Source organism: Pelecanus crispus, chromosome 2, assembly GCF_030463565.1.
Source record: "Pelecanus crispus isolate bPelCri1 chromosome 2, bPelCri1.pri, whole genome shotgun sequence".
Classification (NCBI taxonomy): Eukaryota; Metazoa; Chordata; class Aves; order Pelecaniformes; family Pelecanidae; genus Pelecanus; species Pelecanus crispus.
This window is the reverse complement of record NC_134644.1, coordinates 7,875,755-7,892,982: the sequence shown is the minus strand read 5'-3', so window position 1 is coordinate 7,892,982 and position 17,228 is coordinate 7,875,755. Positions and strand designations below refer to the sequence as shown.

The 17,228-nt window shown below is 41.2% G+C and overlaps 1 protein-coding gene across 1 annotated transcript in view; it reads left to right on the top strand.

Moving 5' to 3' along the window:
• The window catches only part of PRKAG2 (protein kinase AMP-activated non-catalytic subunit gamma 2), a 170,761-nt gene that overhangs the window by 92,806 nt on the left and 60,727 nt on the right, over nucleotides 1–17,228 (top strand). The window contains 1 exon segment of the mRNA XM_075728275.1: nucleotides 6,228–6,442. Coding sequence (XP_075584390.1) covers nucleotides 6,228–6,442 — 215 coding nt within the window.

The window sequence follows — 17,228 nt, the reverse complement described above, 5'->3', positions numbered from 1 at the left end:
TCCCATTGAATGGCGTACCAGCTACATGAAAAGCCGTGCAGTTGTGTCAGTGAGACGGAAACAAATGCGCTCACTAATGCAGCTAGGACAGATGCGGCTCAGCCGGAACCGGGGAGCTTGGATGAAGGACTGGAAGGCCTGGCCACCATACGAGTGATGCACTGTTGATCACAGGTGTAGGCTGTATGGTTCAACAGTAGAAGCTGTGCTTCTTGTAGGGCGGGAGGCATCCCGAATTGGTGTGTAAGTGAGAATGCTGGATATGGCAGGACATTTCCTGGGCAGTATCATTCATATTTTTTGGTACAATAACCCTTAAGATTACTTTTCAGGCTTAATTTTATTTAATTTTTTTTAACTAACAGGTATTTTACAACATTGAGTGCCAATGTCACCAGTATTATTTGAATAGAAACAGCCAGTAGCCGTTTATCTGCTTACGGGTTCATAGTTTTACTGCCATTAAACTTCATTTCACATAATTTGCAGCAATTTGCTTATGTGTCAAAATTAACATAGTATTGTGTCTGAAGAGTGAATCAGCTTAATGAACAGCCGGCTCAACTCAGATTCACTTGTGCTGCTAACTACTTAAAATTCAGCAGCCACAGCCTGCCGCCTTCTCTGTTTCACTGCCAGCTGAAGAATGGAAATGAAAGGACGGTGTTGTCCTGGGAAGGAGTCAGACAAAAAGTGTCACATGGAGCCACTGCAAATGGAAACTCCTCTTGTTGTTTTCTGAGAAGTTTCAGTCTAAACGGTAAATGCATATATCCCTATATATAAACTTGGAAAGCTATTTTAGCAACAGCTTTATATGTTAGCAGTGGTATTGTCTGCTTGATCAGGTACGGGACGAGAGAATACTGAAGTGTGATTCCTAGGAAGAGGTAGACTGCAAAAATGATTTATTTTTCATGGCCAGTAACTCTCACCGGTTTTAGCAACTTCACCTTAAGCACAGAAATACAAAAGTGAAGTCTGAGAGCAGGCTGCTGGCCATGTGGTTTGGGCCCTCAGCATGGCAGTGCGACTGTTCCGGACCAGCAGAAGCCAGCCTCCTGCGCGGGAGCAGGAGCACATCCCTGAACCCCTAGCAGCACCCTCTGTGGGCAGGTGGCTCCAAGGGTTCGTGCGGGCAGGGGCTGTTTTTCTTTCTGGAAAAGGCTTGACATAACAGGGAGGCTTCGGCGGGAATCGCTGGGCTGTGAGCATCCTTCCTCCCAGAAAGCAGCAGATGCATCCTGCCAGGTCAGGCATGAAATGTAGGCGACAGAAGTAATTGTGGGTGTCACCCGGGGAATGTAGGAAATTTAGGAGGGCAGCCACCCTCCTTCCCTTGGGAGTACGCGAATGACAATGTAGCGCTTTATCCTTTCCTGTTTTTATCAGTGGAAGGCTGGTTTGGATCAGAATGCCCAAGCGGGTGGAGAACTTAATGTCGTGCAAAATAAGGGCTTTATTTAAAAGAAATAGTGGCAAAAACCTAGAGAAACAAGTGAAGGTAGCAATGTTACTTTTGTTCGTTTGTGACCAACTAAATGCCAGTCAGTGTTGCATGCTAACTTGGGCCAAATTTGTGGGTTCTGCTATTCCAGCAGCGCTTTTTCGGGGCACTGGCATCCAGCCTGCGATGTGCGGCTAGATCCCAGCTGCAGCTGCTCAAGTACAGGCACAGAACCGAATGCTGGGCCATCGCTGCGGGCCATCAGGGACAGCGCTGGCACAGGGAGCAGGCAACTGGAGATAGCCCCCTTTTGCTCCAGACGAAGACAAGGGCTGCTTAGTTCTGTTAGGACCTCCCATACATATTCTGAGTAAATACTATATACTAAATATACTGTAATACAAAAGTTGTTTACATTAATGCAATTTTGCACCATGTAGTCATATATTCTTATGAATATTCTTATCATATGCCTATTCAGTTATGCAAATGTTAGGCCTTATGATTCATCAATGTGGAGACCACAAAGTTATCCTCTTTTTTCGTTCTTGTTTTGTCCCCAGAAAGGAAATGTCAGGATGAATCAGAACAAAGCAAAACTCTTGGACTGTTTTAAAACTCGTCAGGGACGATCAATATAAAACATAGGACAAAACTTTGTTAGTGTCGTGGTTTAGCCCCATCCAGCAACTCAGCACCACGCAGCCGCTCGCTGACTCTCCCTGCCCCGGTGGGATGGGGGAGAGAATCAGAGTGAGAAACACTCCTGGGTTGAGAGAAGAACAGTTTAATAATTGAAATAAAGTAAAATAGTAATGATAATAATAACAATATAATAATGATAATAATAAAATACAAAGCAAGTGATGCACGATGCAATTGCTCACCACCCGCTGACCGATACCCAGCCAGTTCCCGAGCAGCGATCGCTGCTCCCTGGCCAACCCCCCCAGTTTCTATACTGAGCATGATGCCATATGGTATGGAATAGCCCTTTGGGCAGTTTGGATCAACTATTCTGGCTGTGCCCCCTCCCAGCTTCTTGTGCACCTGGCAGGGCATGGGAAGCTGAAAAGTCCTTGACTGGTGTCAGCAGTACTTAGCAACAACTAAACCATCAGAGTGTTACCAGCATTATTCTCATACTAAATCCAAAACACAGCACTGTGCCAGCTACTAGGAAGAAAATTAACTCTATCCCAGCCGAAACCAGGACAGTTAGCTAGTGACACAGTAACTGATCTGCTAGATTTTTTTCTCTCTTTTTAATTTTTTTGTCTAAAAATCGTGTTTTATGTTATGGAAAAAGGAAGAGCTATTTTGTTTCTTAACATGAAAATGTCACATTTCATTATGCATTTCATTGTCTGATGAAAGAAACATTAGCATAAGAGATAATTACTTGCCATATCAGTTAATCTTGTTACCAGAACCAGTAGCGTTTGCAGCCAATCTCAGAGATTGTTTCTTCTCCAAGATCCTATGTACATACTGAATTACTTCAGCTTCATTATAGAAGACTCTAGAATTGCTGGCTAGTTTTCACTGCTTAATTGTTTTATGCGTACTTTCTCCAAAATGAACTGTCTTCAGCCATGGGATATAGCTGTATCTTGTCTCTTCAATGGATTTCTTTTGTAGTAGAACAGGGCAGCTACTACACATACACATAACTACATATTTACACCAATGCTGCCTGTTTAGATGGCAGTCCAATAGGATTAAAGTTAATACAAAGTTCTGTTACTCCTGAACTGATTTTGGTCTGGGGATATACTACAGATTTTCATTCTTTTATGTGGTAGGCTTTTATAAAATCCTTTGTAGGGTTTAGGATGTTGAGTTGTATCACAGCAGCCAAAAGTCTTTTGTTTTAATAATCATAAAATTATTTAACATTTCCTGTGAGATTATTCCTTCAATCTCAGTATTGTACAAATGTAAATAACATAGATACCACAACAGTGCTATGAGGCAGGCTTTTCAATACCAAAGACTGAAAAGCCTAATTACATGATTTATTCAAATACCCTGCAAAATAATTATAATTTTCCCTCCACCTCTGTGCAGAAACTGAGTTGCAGAAAAATTGAATCTCAAACGTGTTAGGGTGTGCCTCACGGTGAGTACTTTCTGTTTTAAGTGCCTAGCTGAAACACAGTTCCAAGGCTCAGAGTACTCTCAGTAACGTTGCTGAAGTCACAGATGCTCTTCATCCATAAAAACTCAGGCCAAGTGTCCCAGGCTGGCATCCAAAAGGAGATTCGCCACCAGTGAATGTTCTTATAAAATGGAAACCATGCTGTCTGTCCTGGCTGTGCTGTTACACATCGATAATGAGGTGGCAATAGTTTTCACAGGATGTAGGGGATGTTAATTCCTTGGTCTCCTTTGATCCACATCTTCCCGTGTCCTATAGATGTCCTCTACACTTGGCAGGCCAGCCTTGTTAAGACGGTGAATATGTGGTTTCCTTATGTCTGGTAAGAGCTCTTTTGGCAGAGCTCGTTGATACTGGAAATGGTTTTTGTAGACTTGCTGGATGCATTAGCGCACAATGAACACATCCCAGCAGCGAGACTTTAAGATCTAATGGCGTTTTTCTCCCTTTTAGTGGTTTTACATTTGCATCAATTACAGCTACCATCCATCTCAAACCCCAACCTGAGTGCTCAGGAAACATTTGTACATCCATAAAAACACAGAAGATAAGAGTATCTTCCCCAGAACTGTTTATCTAAATTTGTCTGTAAGCAAGAACTGAACAGGCAAGTTAGGTGTCCTTTTAATCCTTCAGGATGTGGAACACTCTCCAGTCCCACTGAAATCAGCAGTTGAGGACATTGGAAATACCAGGGTTACTCTTCTTGCCTCACCCCGTGGCATGCCACGTTAGCCAGCATTTATATCTGCTACAACACCCAGTCTCCACTGGAGCTGTGGTTATTGCTGCTTGATTGGCAGAGCTGCAGGTCCCTTTACGAAATGATATGGAAGTCCTTGGAGGGGAGCTGCAATTTTGGAAAAGGATTGAAGAGACGAACTGAGTAGGCATTCTTTTTGATTTCAGCAAAGCTAAAATTTTTCAGTGAGAGTTAAGATTTTCTTTGAAAGAAATAAATACATTACACTGCACCACTAAAACCACTACAAATAAAACACATTAGAGCCTAATTATTTTGCAGGCTTCTTGATAAGTGATTCTATTCTCTTAAAGTTAAGTCTCTTCGTATGTAAAAGCCATCAAGAAAGGTTGTTTTCAATGAAGAATGATAGCTAAAGAACTGTTACCTAAATTCTTCATTAATTGCTTTAATCATAACATATGGTAACTCTTCCCCAGATATGCCAGGAGTAATAGTTTCTTCAAGTAATAGATCCCTCCCTGAGTTGTTGGATTTCTAGTCCTCTGAGTGTAGCATCTTAGTTATTACTGGGTTTTGTTCTTACTTTCCATCAATATAAAGTTTGCTTTGAAAATGCTGTCTGCGAGGTAAAATGTGACACTGAGAGGTAATGAGTATGAAGTGAGTTGTACTAATGCACCTTACCACCGGGTTGAAGGGAAGGACCAGTGGAGGCTGCGTGTCCACCAATGCAAAGCTTTCGAATGGGAAAAAATCTCTAGTGCAAAAATCTCTGGTGGAGCCTTGAAAGCTCACTCCGAGAAGATGAGGTAGACTTACCAGGAAGATGCATAACCATGTTCTCAAACACTTGTTCGAATGGCTTGGGATTTTATGCTTATTAAATGCTATCTTATCTGCTCTCTTTCGATGGACTTGAGTCCCCTCTGGACTAACTGATCATCTGCACAAATCCCTGGAAGTACAAGAAGTGAACCAAATTCAGAGACCATGTAGCCCGGTTAAAAATATGTAGCTCTGTTCAGCCTCATAGTTTTTATGCATTTAAGTTTGTCCTGATTTATGCTGGCGTAAGAGAATCGTCCTTTCTTTGCTGACGTATAAACAGATATAACAGGAAACACAGATGCTGTAACTTGAATTTTCTAATTGGTTGTGGATGTCTGCTGGTTCTTAAATGGATAATAAATATAGCTTAAACAATCTGTTTGATCACAATTCAGAACTGCCCTAAGAACGTAACCAAAAATACAGCTGGGGTACATACATGTGTCAAATAAAAACAGGATACTCACAAGAGAAAAGATCTGCTGCTGATACTGATTTTCAGCAAAAGATATAAATAATCTTTCTCCTCAAAGGCTGCTGAAAACAATTCTAGTTTGTATAAAGGCACTGCTGGGAGCCTTATAGAAAGCAGACTGAGGCTCATGGGAAATATGCCCTGTTTCTTTTCACCTCTGCTCCTAATTTCAGTCTAACTGCTGGCTGAGATACTGTTAAAATAATGAAAAAGAAGAAAAAGCAACCATTAAAGCTCTTGAGCCGTTTACCGCGAGATAGAGGTAATCCTGAGACTCATAGGAGTATTAAAACAATAACAATAAAGTAATACCAGTGCTGGGGATCATTTTAGAAATAAGCTATCAGACAGGAGGTTAATACAATACGAACCTCCGGCACTCTCGTCTTGCCACTGTGCCTCCCTGCAAATGCATCGGACAGTTCAACCAGCTGAATGATTAAAAGAGTTTTAAGGGCAAGGTGGAGCAATTCCCTTTCATAAACGAGGAGGTGAGATACATACTTTTAGTCTGGGGAAATATGATGAAAAAATAGAGGTTCACTGTAAAGCTGAGATTTCTGTCTGCTCTTCTTCTGAACTGATCTTTGGTAATTATACTTGTTTACAGCCTCTGGCCTCTCCTCTTCTCCATCTACCCCAACACAAGTGACCAAGCAGCCCACGTTTCCTCTTGAATCCTATAAGCATGAGCCTGAGAGACTAGAAACACGGATTCACTGTTCTTCACCTCCGGACACAGGGCAGAGATTTTCTTTGCCTCCGTCTCAAAGTGCAGCCAAGCCTCCTATCATGACACCAGCTCCCTGTGCTACCTCAAAACCAGTAAGTAAAGCATGTGTCCAGTTTTCCACTGGCAAACGTACAGGGTTGTGTGTTAACTGTTTCTTGTATAACAACCGATGGGCTAGAGCGTTCCAGAACAGGAACATGGGCCTTTTACTTCAGACTTGTCTCAGCCTCTCGCAGTATTCAGCTGACAGGGCACTAGGAATCCAAAGGTGGTAGCTCCCCTTCTGATTTACCCAAATAGCAACTAATTCTTGCACCATTCTCAAGCAAGTTTTGCAATGGCAACAGATCCCAGCATACAATAACTGACATGCCACTTTAGAGAAGGATAAAATTTTATTTAGGATTGTCTTTATCTCCCTTAGGAAGAGCTGATGAGAGAGCTAGCAGCCAAGGAGAGCATATCAAAAAGAAATTCACAGTCTGAGCTGCAGGGGGGTTTGAGTTCCTGCTGCCTCTGGAGCCTGAGATGAGCGGGACAGCCGGTGACTAGTGGCACTAGCTGCTCTCACGCCTCCTGCCCCAGCGCAGAGAGTAGAGGAAGAAGGGCAGCACTACCAGGGTATTTATCCAGCCCCCACGTAGTAGAGGTGTCTTCATAAGAGTGGTTTCTTCAGCTCCTGGGAATGCACGAACTCAGCAGTTCCTGGGAATGCATGAATTCCAGCCTCTGATATTCTCCACCGCACCATCCACACCGCACGCCGTAGTGCCTCCTCCCCTCTCCCTTGGCCAGCCTGAGCCTCAGAGGCATCGCTGCTCTTCTTCTTTTTGTGCTCCTCTGCCTTTTTCCTCCTTCTTTCTTTTTCATGTTAATTCCTTTGCATTAACTATCTTTCCATTCACCATTCCCCAGCCTCATGGAACTAGCGAAGTGTGACCTGTCACCAGAGTTAACTACCCTCCATCTGTCTTTCCCCAGCTTTTCTTCTCCTTTTTTTTCTTTTTCCTCAGAATATAAAATCTTTGACTTTTTCTGTATCTAGAAATCTAGAACTGTAAAGGACATAAAGGTTCATGCGATCTGTTTCCCTGTTGAACGACTACAAGTTCTGTTTCATTCCTGTTCTTAGTGATCTATTTAAAAGCAGGAAGTTCCTTCCCCCTCGCCCATGGGAAGGCTGTTCCAGGGTCTGAATACAGCAATCCCAAAACCTTTTTGCTTTTGTGTTAGGTATCTCCACAGTAGCAGCAGCAGTTGTTACGCTGCAAGTGTTGAGGCGCTGGGTCAGTGTTCACCTACTACTTTCAAGTTGTTCACACACATCCAGTCAAACACATGCCCTGTTTTGGGGACCCCTTCTTTAATGGTTAGGAATTCTTTGATTTTTAACCTAATTTTTTTCATGGACAGGTTATGACCATTTGCTCTTATAATTAATAGCCATTTTCGTTCGTTGTTTGTTACATCCTGGGGTACCTGTAGCCAACCTTTGTTTTTCTAGATTTAGCAAGCCAAACTCTCCCTGCAAAATACAGACTTTCTGTTCTGCTGCTATGCAAAAGTAAATAATTAAAGTATTAAATAAAATAAATCCTACATTTATAGTCAGGGAACTCCAGCAGTAACTTTTCTCCAGCCAACTCACTGCCTTTCCATGTAAGAAGTAGTCTTGCGATACATAGATTATGAAACTCAAAGGCTTGTAGGACACAAAAATATTGTTGGTAGGTTTCCGTCAGTCAGTCATATTGTTTGCATATGAATGTGATTATCTGTGTTATGCAGCTACAGAGGAGTCTTTTGTACCTGTTAGAATAGAAATGGGGAAACAACATCATCTTAGCACATTCCACTGACTGAAAGACTGAACAGTTTGTTTTGGTTTTAATTATTTGCTGATTCAGAGAATATGAAGTTGCGTAGAAGATGCCAGAATAAATAAAGAGAATTCTCAGCAAGTATTTATCAAGTGTAGTGGTTGTATATACATACAAGAGAGAGTCTGGATGGGAACTCAGTATGTTGGACTCAATTATCTCCTGGTCATAAGATACAGAAATACATATATATATATAAAAACACATGGGATATATAGCACCTGATTATCTTTGGTTTGTACCTTCTGTACTCATTTATATCTGAGAATAGTGAGTGTGCAGGGCTGCCAGCGAATCATTAGTTTTTTGGTTTACTTGGGAACAAATGTCAGCAGCTACAGATCTGTGAGGAACAAAGCCCTGGATGTTTAATTTTGAACAGAGACCAGAGAGAGAGATTTGCCACGCTTTTCTAGCAGGAGAAACTGTTAGAGAAAGGCTAAGTTTCTGCAGAAGGGCATGAATCTGAAGCTGATGGGCGTTCACTCAGGACCATTGCGCCTTTCGATCCCTGAAAGTTATTTACCTAGCATTCCTTCACAAATGTGACAGAAGTAGACCAACATTCTTGATTTGAGTACTGTATTTCAAATATTTCATTTATTCTGACCTGTGTGTTAATAAATACATGTTTTCGCAATACACATGCCATAAACAAATCTGTAAAAGGCAAACTCAATTTCTTGTTTACTTAGATCACCGTTTCTTGGCATAACAATTCCAATGATGTTAAAAACACACTATAAAATATATAATAAATGGTTTCATAGTGGCCATGCTGTTAGATGATCAGTTTAATGACAGGGAAGCTTCTATGTTGACATCTGAAACGAGAAGTTGACTCTTACCTACAGGGCTCTGTCAACTTAAATCTTATTTACTTATTACATTGTTTAACTAGTGATGATAATGCGTGAGATCCCAGAACGATTACAAACGATTTCTGATTGCTATATATATTGCAGTAGCAAAGAGTAACCCTTGGACCCAGGCCCAGAACTGTTTTTAAAAAAACCCCACAGAACAGCAGATAACTATAGGAAGGTGTAGTATCAGGAACTAATCTTAGCCCATTTTTATAATTAACTGCATTTGAAGCCAATTGTGTACTTGTTTTTTATATGTCTGAGACTTTGGCACAGAATGGTTAAATCTGTCCAGTACGAGAGAAGGCATAGAGGAAAGAATAAAAATATTCATTTCCCAGCAGATGTAATCAAGACCATTCATGTTTCAGTAGCACTTAGTGTGTATTTTGATGTGATTTCTAAGCCTTAGATTCTGGCGAGGGGAATAAAAAGTGGGAGACAGTTCCTGACAGAGGGAGATCCTCCTTCAGCGAGTATCATCTCTCTCAACACAGTATACAAACCTAAGCAATTAACCTCATGCTAAATGGATGTCAGCGATAATCGCTAAGGTCTGGATTTATCCCACCTAACTTTAGAAACCTATCTGAGCTGCTTAAGTTGGGAGTCTAGTAGCTCTAGTCGTCCCTCTGTCCCGCAGAGAGGCATCTGCAGGGGATGAATCAGACCTGCAGTGGGCTGAAGCCTTTTGCACGAATTATAAAGGGAGCAGCTCTGGGTGTTGCATTTCTAACTGAGGCACTTCTGTTTGGTGCCCAAAGCTGGATGTGATGAGGCTGTGACACACCGATGCAGCGGCTCTTACAGGCTTTCCTCTGGGTGTGTAGGTGTTCCCAGTGGTTGCATTAGAAGGTTATAACGAGAAATTCAGCTGATAAGAGATCAAAGCTATACCAAAAGATTACTGCGCGCTGCATTAAATGGGGAAGGAGCAATTTGATTTTTAGCAGTACGGTTCATGACTCTGTACTTTGGCCTTGTGTTGTTTGGACTGTGTAACCTTCAAGCGGTAAGCGGTAAATGATAACTCTTCTCTAATGTGACATTACTAACCATGAAAGGAATGTAGAGGGGTTGCAAATTCAGTAACGAACGTTTGCCTTGTTTCCGCTTTGCCCGTATTTTGAAGTGGAATGTAGTATGTTGAGCTTCGTGTGGTTGCATCCTTTTCATTTCATCCTTTCTTCTTCCACTGATGCATAAGACACTGTGAAAATAGCAGTATTCCCTGCCTCCTGCAAACACAAACATTTTTGTGGTACATAATTTCCTGGCCTTTATGGGTTTCCCCTTTCCCGGCATGAGAAGAGCCCAGGCCAGAGAAAGAAGGTGCTAGTTCCAAATTGAGGAGTTGCCTTTGAGTTCTCTTTTGGTGAAAAACAGGGTTGGGGCTTCCTCTGCTCAGAAGAAGTGACAAAGGCAGAACATGCTTAGAAATAGCCCTTTCCATATGATTGTGTAGTTAACCACGGTTCTCCAAATAATTTCTGAACCAAGTAATTTCCCAGAACGTTCTTAAAAAGAGGGCATCTCAGCCAGCAGGTAGTCTGAGACTTACTCTAAGCTTATGTGAGCAAGTCCTGTTACAACTGCAGCTATAGCACACCAGAGGGACTGAACAAGTCCGGTCTGTATCCATTTTACACAGTCCTTGCTGCTCCAGCGTGTGGAAGAGACGTAATGTACAGCTGGGACTCTCCTCCAGTTCTAGATACAGAGAGGAAATCAAGATTGTTTCTGCAGCTACCTGCTTGTTAAACAGTAGCACTTCCCTGCAAGGCTATTCATGCTGTTTCTTAGCCAAAATGTAGTAAACTCAAAAACAGGGCTGTTAACTTGTTCAGCATGAAAAGCCATTACATCACACCCTGCTGCTGGCAAGCAGCCTGGGAACCAGGATATGTGCAGCAGGTCCTTCAGTTTGGCGCTCTCCAAAAAGCCATGCCACCTATCAGAGCTCCATAATCTAGCTGGCTGATTAAAAAGATTTAAATCTGATGAAGAGAACAGAAAAGTGTTCTTTGATTCTGATGTTGTCTTTAAAAAAAAAAAAGAAAAAAAGCACAGGCTGGGAAAAAAGGAATCCAGTCTGCAAATGTACAAGAACTCCCTATTTCAGCATTCATGTGGTTTAAGGCAATGTATTAGAGTGCCAAGACATGACTGTGATTCAGCCTTGATTTACACCACAGTGAACTGATCACGGAAATTAGAGCCAGAAAGGCTGTCATTTACCAGTGAAGAAAGCTCTTGCAGTGTCATTGTATCCAGGCTAGTTTTAAGTGCCTTAATACCAGCAGTCCTTCTGGGAGATGATTCTGTTCTCTAATGGATCCTATGGGCTAAAACAAGCCATCGTTGTTGAAACATTTCTCCCTGCGGGAACTGTTGCTGTCCACGTGAAAATGTGTTTAATTTAAAAATGGTACGCATTTGTCCAATAGTTGGCATGTAACTAATTAGTTGCAAACATAGTAAATGAATAGCCTTTTGATGAATGACGTAACAGTTAGAAACCATATTAATGGAAAAATGTCTTGAGCCCACCTGATTTGATTTCAGTCTCCTTCAACAGAGCATCATGGTGGCTCCACTGAATTCAATATAGGCCCACAGGAGAATTATTTAATATGGTTGGGAAGTCCAAGTGAGATTCAGTGGGACGTAAAGGATAACCGAACCAGTAAACTCACTTGGAACTGAACATAACAAAAATAGAAAGCTTCATATACCACTCTACTTCTTTTTAATTACTGCTCCCATTTTATTAATATTCTCACTTCACCTTCTCCCTATTAGTCTTATCTTTTGTATCACATTTGGTATTTTCCTCCCCTCTTAGTATTTAAAATATGCAACAAATATCTTACTAGCCATTTTCTATTGGTTAATTTGCTTTTTTTTAAAGCTACATATTTGGTTTAGAAAAAAAAAAAATGTTGAGTCACAACCTCCTGAAACACTGGTTTCCTAATGTATTTGTATTCTGGTTGCAGTATTCGGATTCATGGCAATCAATCTTAGGATGCAGAGAAATTGTATTGCATAAAGATGATTTTTTTCTGCCCTAAGGAAATGTGTGTCTGTGTCAGCTTGTGGCTTTTTCTGCAGCCACAGAGATAATTTAATCAACTATCTATGGATTCACTCGGTGGAGATTTTATTTTAATGGCATAAAGTCCTACAATTCCTGTTCCTGCTAGTCCTTGATCAAAAGGAGAAAGGCTAGGCGGAAAGGATGAATAGCCAAAATGCTGAGTCCAGTCAATTCCCAGCTGCTTTGACAGCTCTCATAGGCTGTAAGTAGCTAAGGCAATTAAAACTAGAGCATCTATGAGTCTTTTTTAAGATACACATTGGTACCAAAATCATGACCCCAGAATCCTGAAGACAGAGCTAGTGGCTTAAAGCTAAGTTACTTTTATCATCCTAAGTCCTGCACTATGCATGGTAGAAAAAGGCCAAACATAAGGATCTGGCCTCATGTGTCTATATAAATAGATATCTTTTGAATAAGTAACATGACATAAGAGGGTGCTTTAAGATTGACAGCCTGGTTTTACCCATTAAACTGATTTCTCATGGCACAGCTTATTTCTGAATTTTAGACTTGTTAATTTAATAAGCATCCTGTTATTTTGCTAGAAGATCGGAACTTCTCGTAAGAGTAAGCTCTATTAGTGATTAGAAGCCAGATACATACTCTCCAATAGTGTAAAGCTGCAGCTTAATAGAGGGTCACTGACAGTTTCTTACCAGATATATCTGGGCAATTTTGGAACACAAAAATTGTTTACCATCTAGGCTGTTTATTCACAGAGCAGCAGGGATTATAGACCAAAGTCTTCCCATGAGAATGGAGGAGAGATGCACAGTTTTGAACCTGTTCCATTGCACCATGCCTGCTTATGTATTGGACTAGAGGGAAAATACAGCTAAGAATAAGCAAAAAATACTTATGGAAGGGAAGGAACTCTACGAATGCCTCGCCATCTTCATCTCTCTTAGCCTGGTTTTATCTGTATTGTATTTTTACATACACTGTCTTTAATGGCCAACAGAGCTTTAAAGAATGTAAAAAGCTGGTTGATACCAAAAGGACACAGACTACATAAAGCAGTGATATTACTTTCTCACTTCCTCACAACATTCCCCAGTCCCTTCCTCTGACTGGATGAAATAAACTGTTGAAGCTGGGAGAAGTAAGGGGGACATCATAAACAACACTCACTTCTGTATGACTTCTTACCCCCAGCTTTCATATTTTATACTGTCACTACCTGCTTGTGCATAAGGAGAGCAATACAGCTCTTTGAAAATACAGCTTGTGTCTGGTTTGTTTTTTTTTTTTTTCTTTTAAGATTACAATCAAGCAAGTTAGGCCATTTGAAAGTCAGCTGCATGGCCTGCTGACTCAGAAGAGGACTAGATACCATCTTGGCAGCAGCTTGGAAAAATGTTTCCATTGTGCTGGTGAAATGAATGCAAAATATTTACTCTTTGAGCTTGTTCACAACAGCATTCTCAGCTGGAACTGAGGGTGGGGCCATGTGGAAGACATTTGTAGGAAGACAATAGTGATTTGTTCGGTGCGCAAGGTACGCATAATCTTATTTTATGATTAACAAAGGACAAGGCTCCTACCATATGGGGCTTATAAGCTGAAGTGCAAACTGGTGAAGTAATCAACAGAGAATAAAAGAGAAAAGGTAATGGAGGCAGGAGGTCAGCAAAAGAAGGGGAAGGGGCAGAATTCAGGGGGGGAGGTTTTAATTGTGTCTTTTTGCATGTTTAGCATTACAGTAAATTGCCAGTGAAAAGGTTAGTACCTTAAACTTTAAAATTTTTATCTATCTGTTTTTACCTTTTCACTTACAACTGCACAAGCCAGGGCATCTGCGGTATGTAGAAAGTCTTCTTCCTTGTACCTCAGAACAAAAAGTTACTAATTGCTATTTTGTGGTATATGAGCACCTATGATTCAAGCAGAAAAATAAACATGATTCTTGCCCTGAGGACCTTATTGAGGACCTTATTGTCCTGATCTAGCAAAACAGGCCAGGCAAATTCTAAAACCGTAAGAAAGCATTGGCTTAATCAGGTTTGTTCCTAAGCACTACTTCCAGTATACGGCTGCAGAATAGATCTTAAGTGTAGCCATAACATAGCTAGCAATGACAGAAGGCATTGAAGAAAGGTAACGTGAAGGTTACAGCACTGAGTTTGGTTGAGGTTGCTATGTATTTATGTTGCGGAATCTCAGGTGCTGTTTTGCTTTGGTTAATATCAATGCGATGATGGCCTTGATCCAGGAAAGCACTTAAACGTGCAGTTAATTTTAAGTATGTTGGTAGTCCTGTTGGAGTCAACAGTACTAGAGCACTTAAAGCTATGTGCATGCCTAGTCACTTTGCTGGATCAGGGTCTTTGTACAATTTTTATTGTCTATTAAAACACTTACAAATGACTAGCAGAAGTACTGAAGATGAGAAAGGAAGCTGATGGACAGACAGAGGATGGAAAAAACATTGGGGAAAACATTAAAGATTCAGAAAAGACTAAGTTAGGGAAGGAGCTTGGGAACCAGAAAAGAAGAGCTCCTGACGACAATGGAAAACAGCTGATCGCTGAGTGACAGGGAGGGCAGCTGCTGCAAGACTGCTGTCTTCCTGCTGTTGTGTGTTTGGCCTTTCAAGCTGATGGGATTGTATTTACTTGGAAACATTCGTGGTGTGTGCTACCTCAGGATCCCGCTCCTTACACAAATGGAAACAGCTATTGATGAGGAAATGGCTTGAAGATGACAGATTCCTCCCCAGCCCCTCTCCCTTAAGCATGCTGATAATAATAGCACAAGAGTACATCCCAACAGACCTGTCGCACACAGGGACAGGATGCTGCCAAAGCTGGTTTCTTAGGGAGCACTGAGGAACAGTTTCCATGGAGAGTGCGCAACTTACTTTCCTGGAATATGTCTTCAAAAAAAGACAGCAAGATGCCACCGAGCATGGCTATGGTACAAAAGGACACAATAGAAACTGCTCACCAAGTAGTTTCTTCCATCATTCAAGATTTTACAGGTACAGAGGTTACATTTGGAAGAGGAGGATGCCTTCCTCAACCTTCCTTATTTTCCTCATGGCCTCAAGCATTTGGCTGTTGCTGTTTTAGAGAAGAAATCTTGGAATTCAAGGAGCATTTCAGTTGCAGAGTTTTTAAGGAAAACAAGAGTTTAGAAAGGAGAAAAATACAGTGCCAGTAGCTAGGGCGTGCTTTGGAGATGAGAGCGAGCTGGCTGCAACCAAAGATAAGTTAACCATAGATAGCATGTGTTGTATTTAAAGTTTGTAGCAACAGGCTTTTACACTGCAGACTGTAATTGTGTATAGGAAGCTATCATGTTTTCAGAGCACATCAAGATTTACACAACAGATCACTGTGAAGTAGGCTGCTCTTCTGAGGTCTATGTTTATTTTAGAGCTTCCTTTAACATGATTCAAGCATTCTCAAGAACTGATAATTTTCAAAGAATTATCGTAGGACATTCTGTCCTGTACATTATATAAGGATTAGTGTATATATACACACATGCCCAAAACTTGATGTTGTGCACTGTGTTGTAGACTTGCTCATTTTAACTTGTTTTTACCACAACTAGCCATGAAATTACTTTAAAACCATGAATCAATGTAATGTCTACCTAAGCCTACTAACGACCTTAAATAAATACTACTGTTTTTCTAGAGGTCCATAGCCAGGCATCTATTCAGAACTTGGTATGACTTTCCCAAGAGCTTAAAATATCATTGAAACAAACTAAAAATGAATATTACAACCCCTGAAATGTCAAAGCCAAATCAGCTCCCCTTCTTGCAAGAACCTCCTGTACTGTCTCTGACAAGGTGTTTTGGGCACTTCCTGAGAACAACCCAGCTGAAACACCGACACTTCACCCAAATGGCCAAGGTTAGAGAGTGCTCTTGGGATTGCCCAGCCAGCAGCAGTTTCCCTCCTGCACTGCCATCGCTCCTCCGCGAGCCCTTTCAGTGGCTCCCTCTCTGGCAAACCGCACGGGGCAAGGGCAGCCTCCCTGCCACAAAGGTTCAAAGCTCTGAGAACTCCTCATCTCAAAAGATGACGCTGTCTGTCTCAAAAGATGATTAACTTTGATATATGACCATTTTGGCAGAAGCAACCACTTTAATCTCAAACTACTGACTGCATTATTAATACTCAACTGCTTTTTTTTTCATTTAAGTTAAACTGACACTGAATTTCCAGCCTGCTACTTAAGCGTGCTTCAGAAGCGAAGAGGCATCTCCATAGGGCTTATACACAATTTAATGTACAGTAAATAGAATTTAATCCTGACTCTGCTGAAATCAGTGCCAGTTTTTCTACTTACTTCAGAAAGGCTAGATTCTCTTATGACTCAACTATTACCTTACCTTGTAATGACAATTTAAACAGTCCACTTTCACTTTTCACTGTTAACTTGGAGGTACCACTCTATGTTCTAATACAGAAGTCTCCTCAAACAGGCTGTTGCATATTGAATGCAGTGCTTTATTTCCATATTTTGAGAGCCTGTGATAAGCTACAATGAAAAGCCCTAGGGAAGCGTGTCAAGAAATAATTTCAGCTCTTTGTGGACATTTAACTACAGACTGAATCCGCATCTAAGCTTATGTGCTTGCGAACCCACTGTTTGCCATATCCACACTATAAGCACCCGCTGCCCATGAATACACTTTTGTATCCGCATCTCCACAAGCTCTGCAGTAACATGAGCATGGTGGCAGGCTTGCTGGAGGTGTATCCCTGGTCCTTAGTGTGGAACTAATTTGAATTTTTTTCAATTCTGGTTCCTGGAATACAGAGAAAAGCCTTCCCAGTATTTCCATGTCTCTTTATGATATTGTTTGTAGTCCTAAAACATTTAGCTCATACAGTTGATCTGCTTCTTGCTTAGCACAGTCCTTGCTTCAGTCCTTCCAGACGGTGTCAAACCACAGAACCAGTACAGAGGACGATCTGGTTTCACCTGTAGTGTACCTGAAATGATGGAAGGATATAGGCTGTCAAAAGGGAAAGCATGCATGACAGAAGGAATATACCCATTGCGTGTT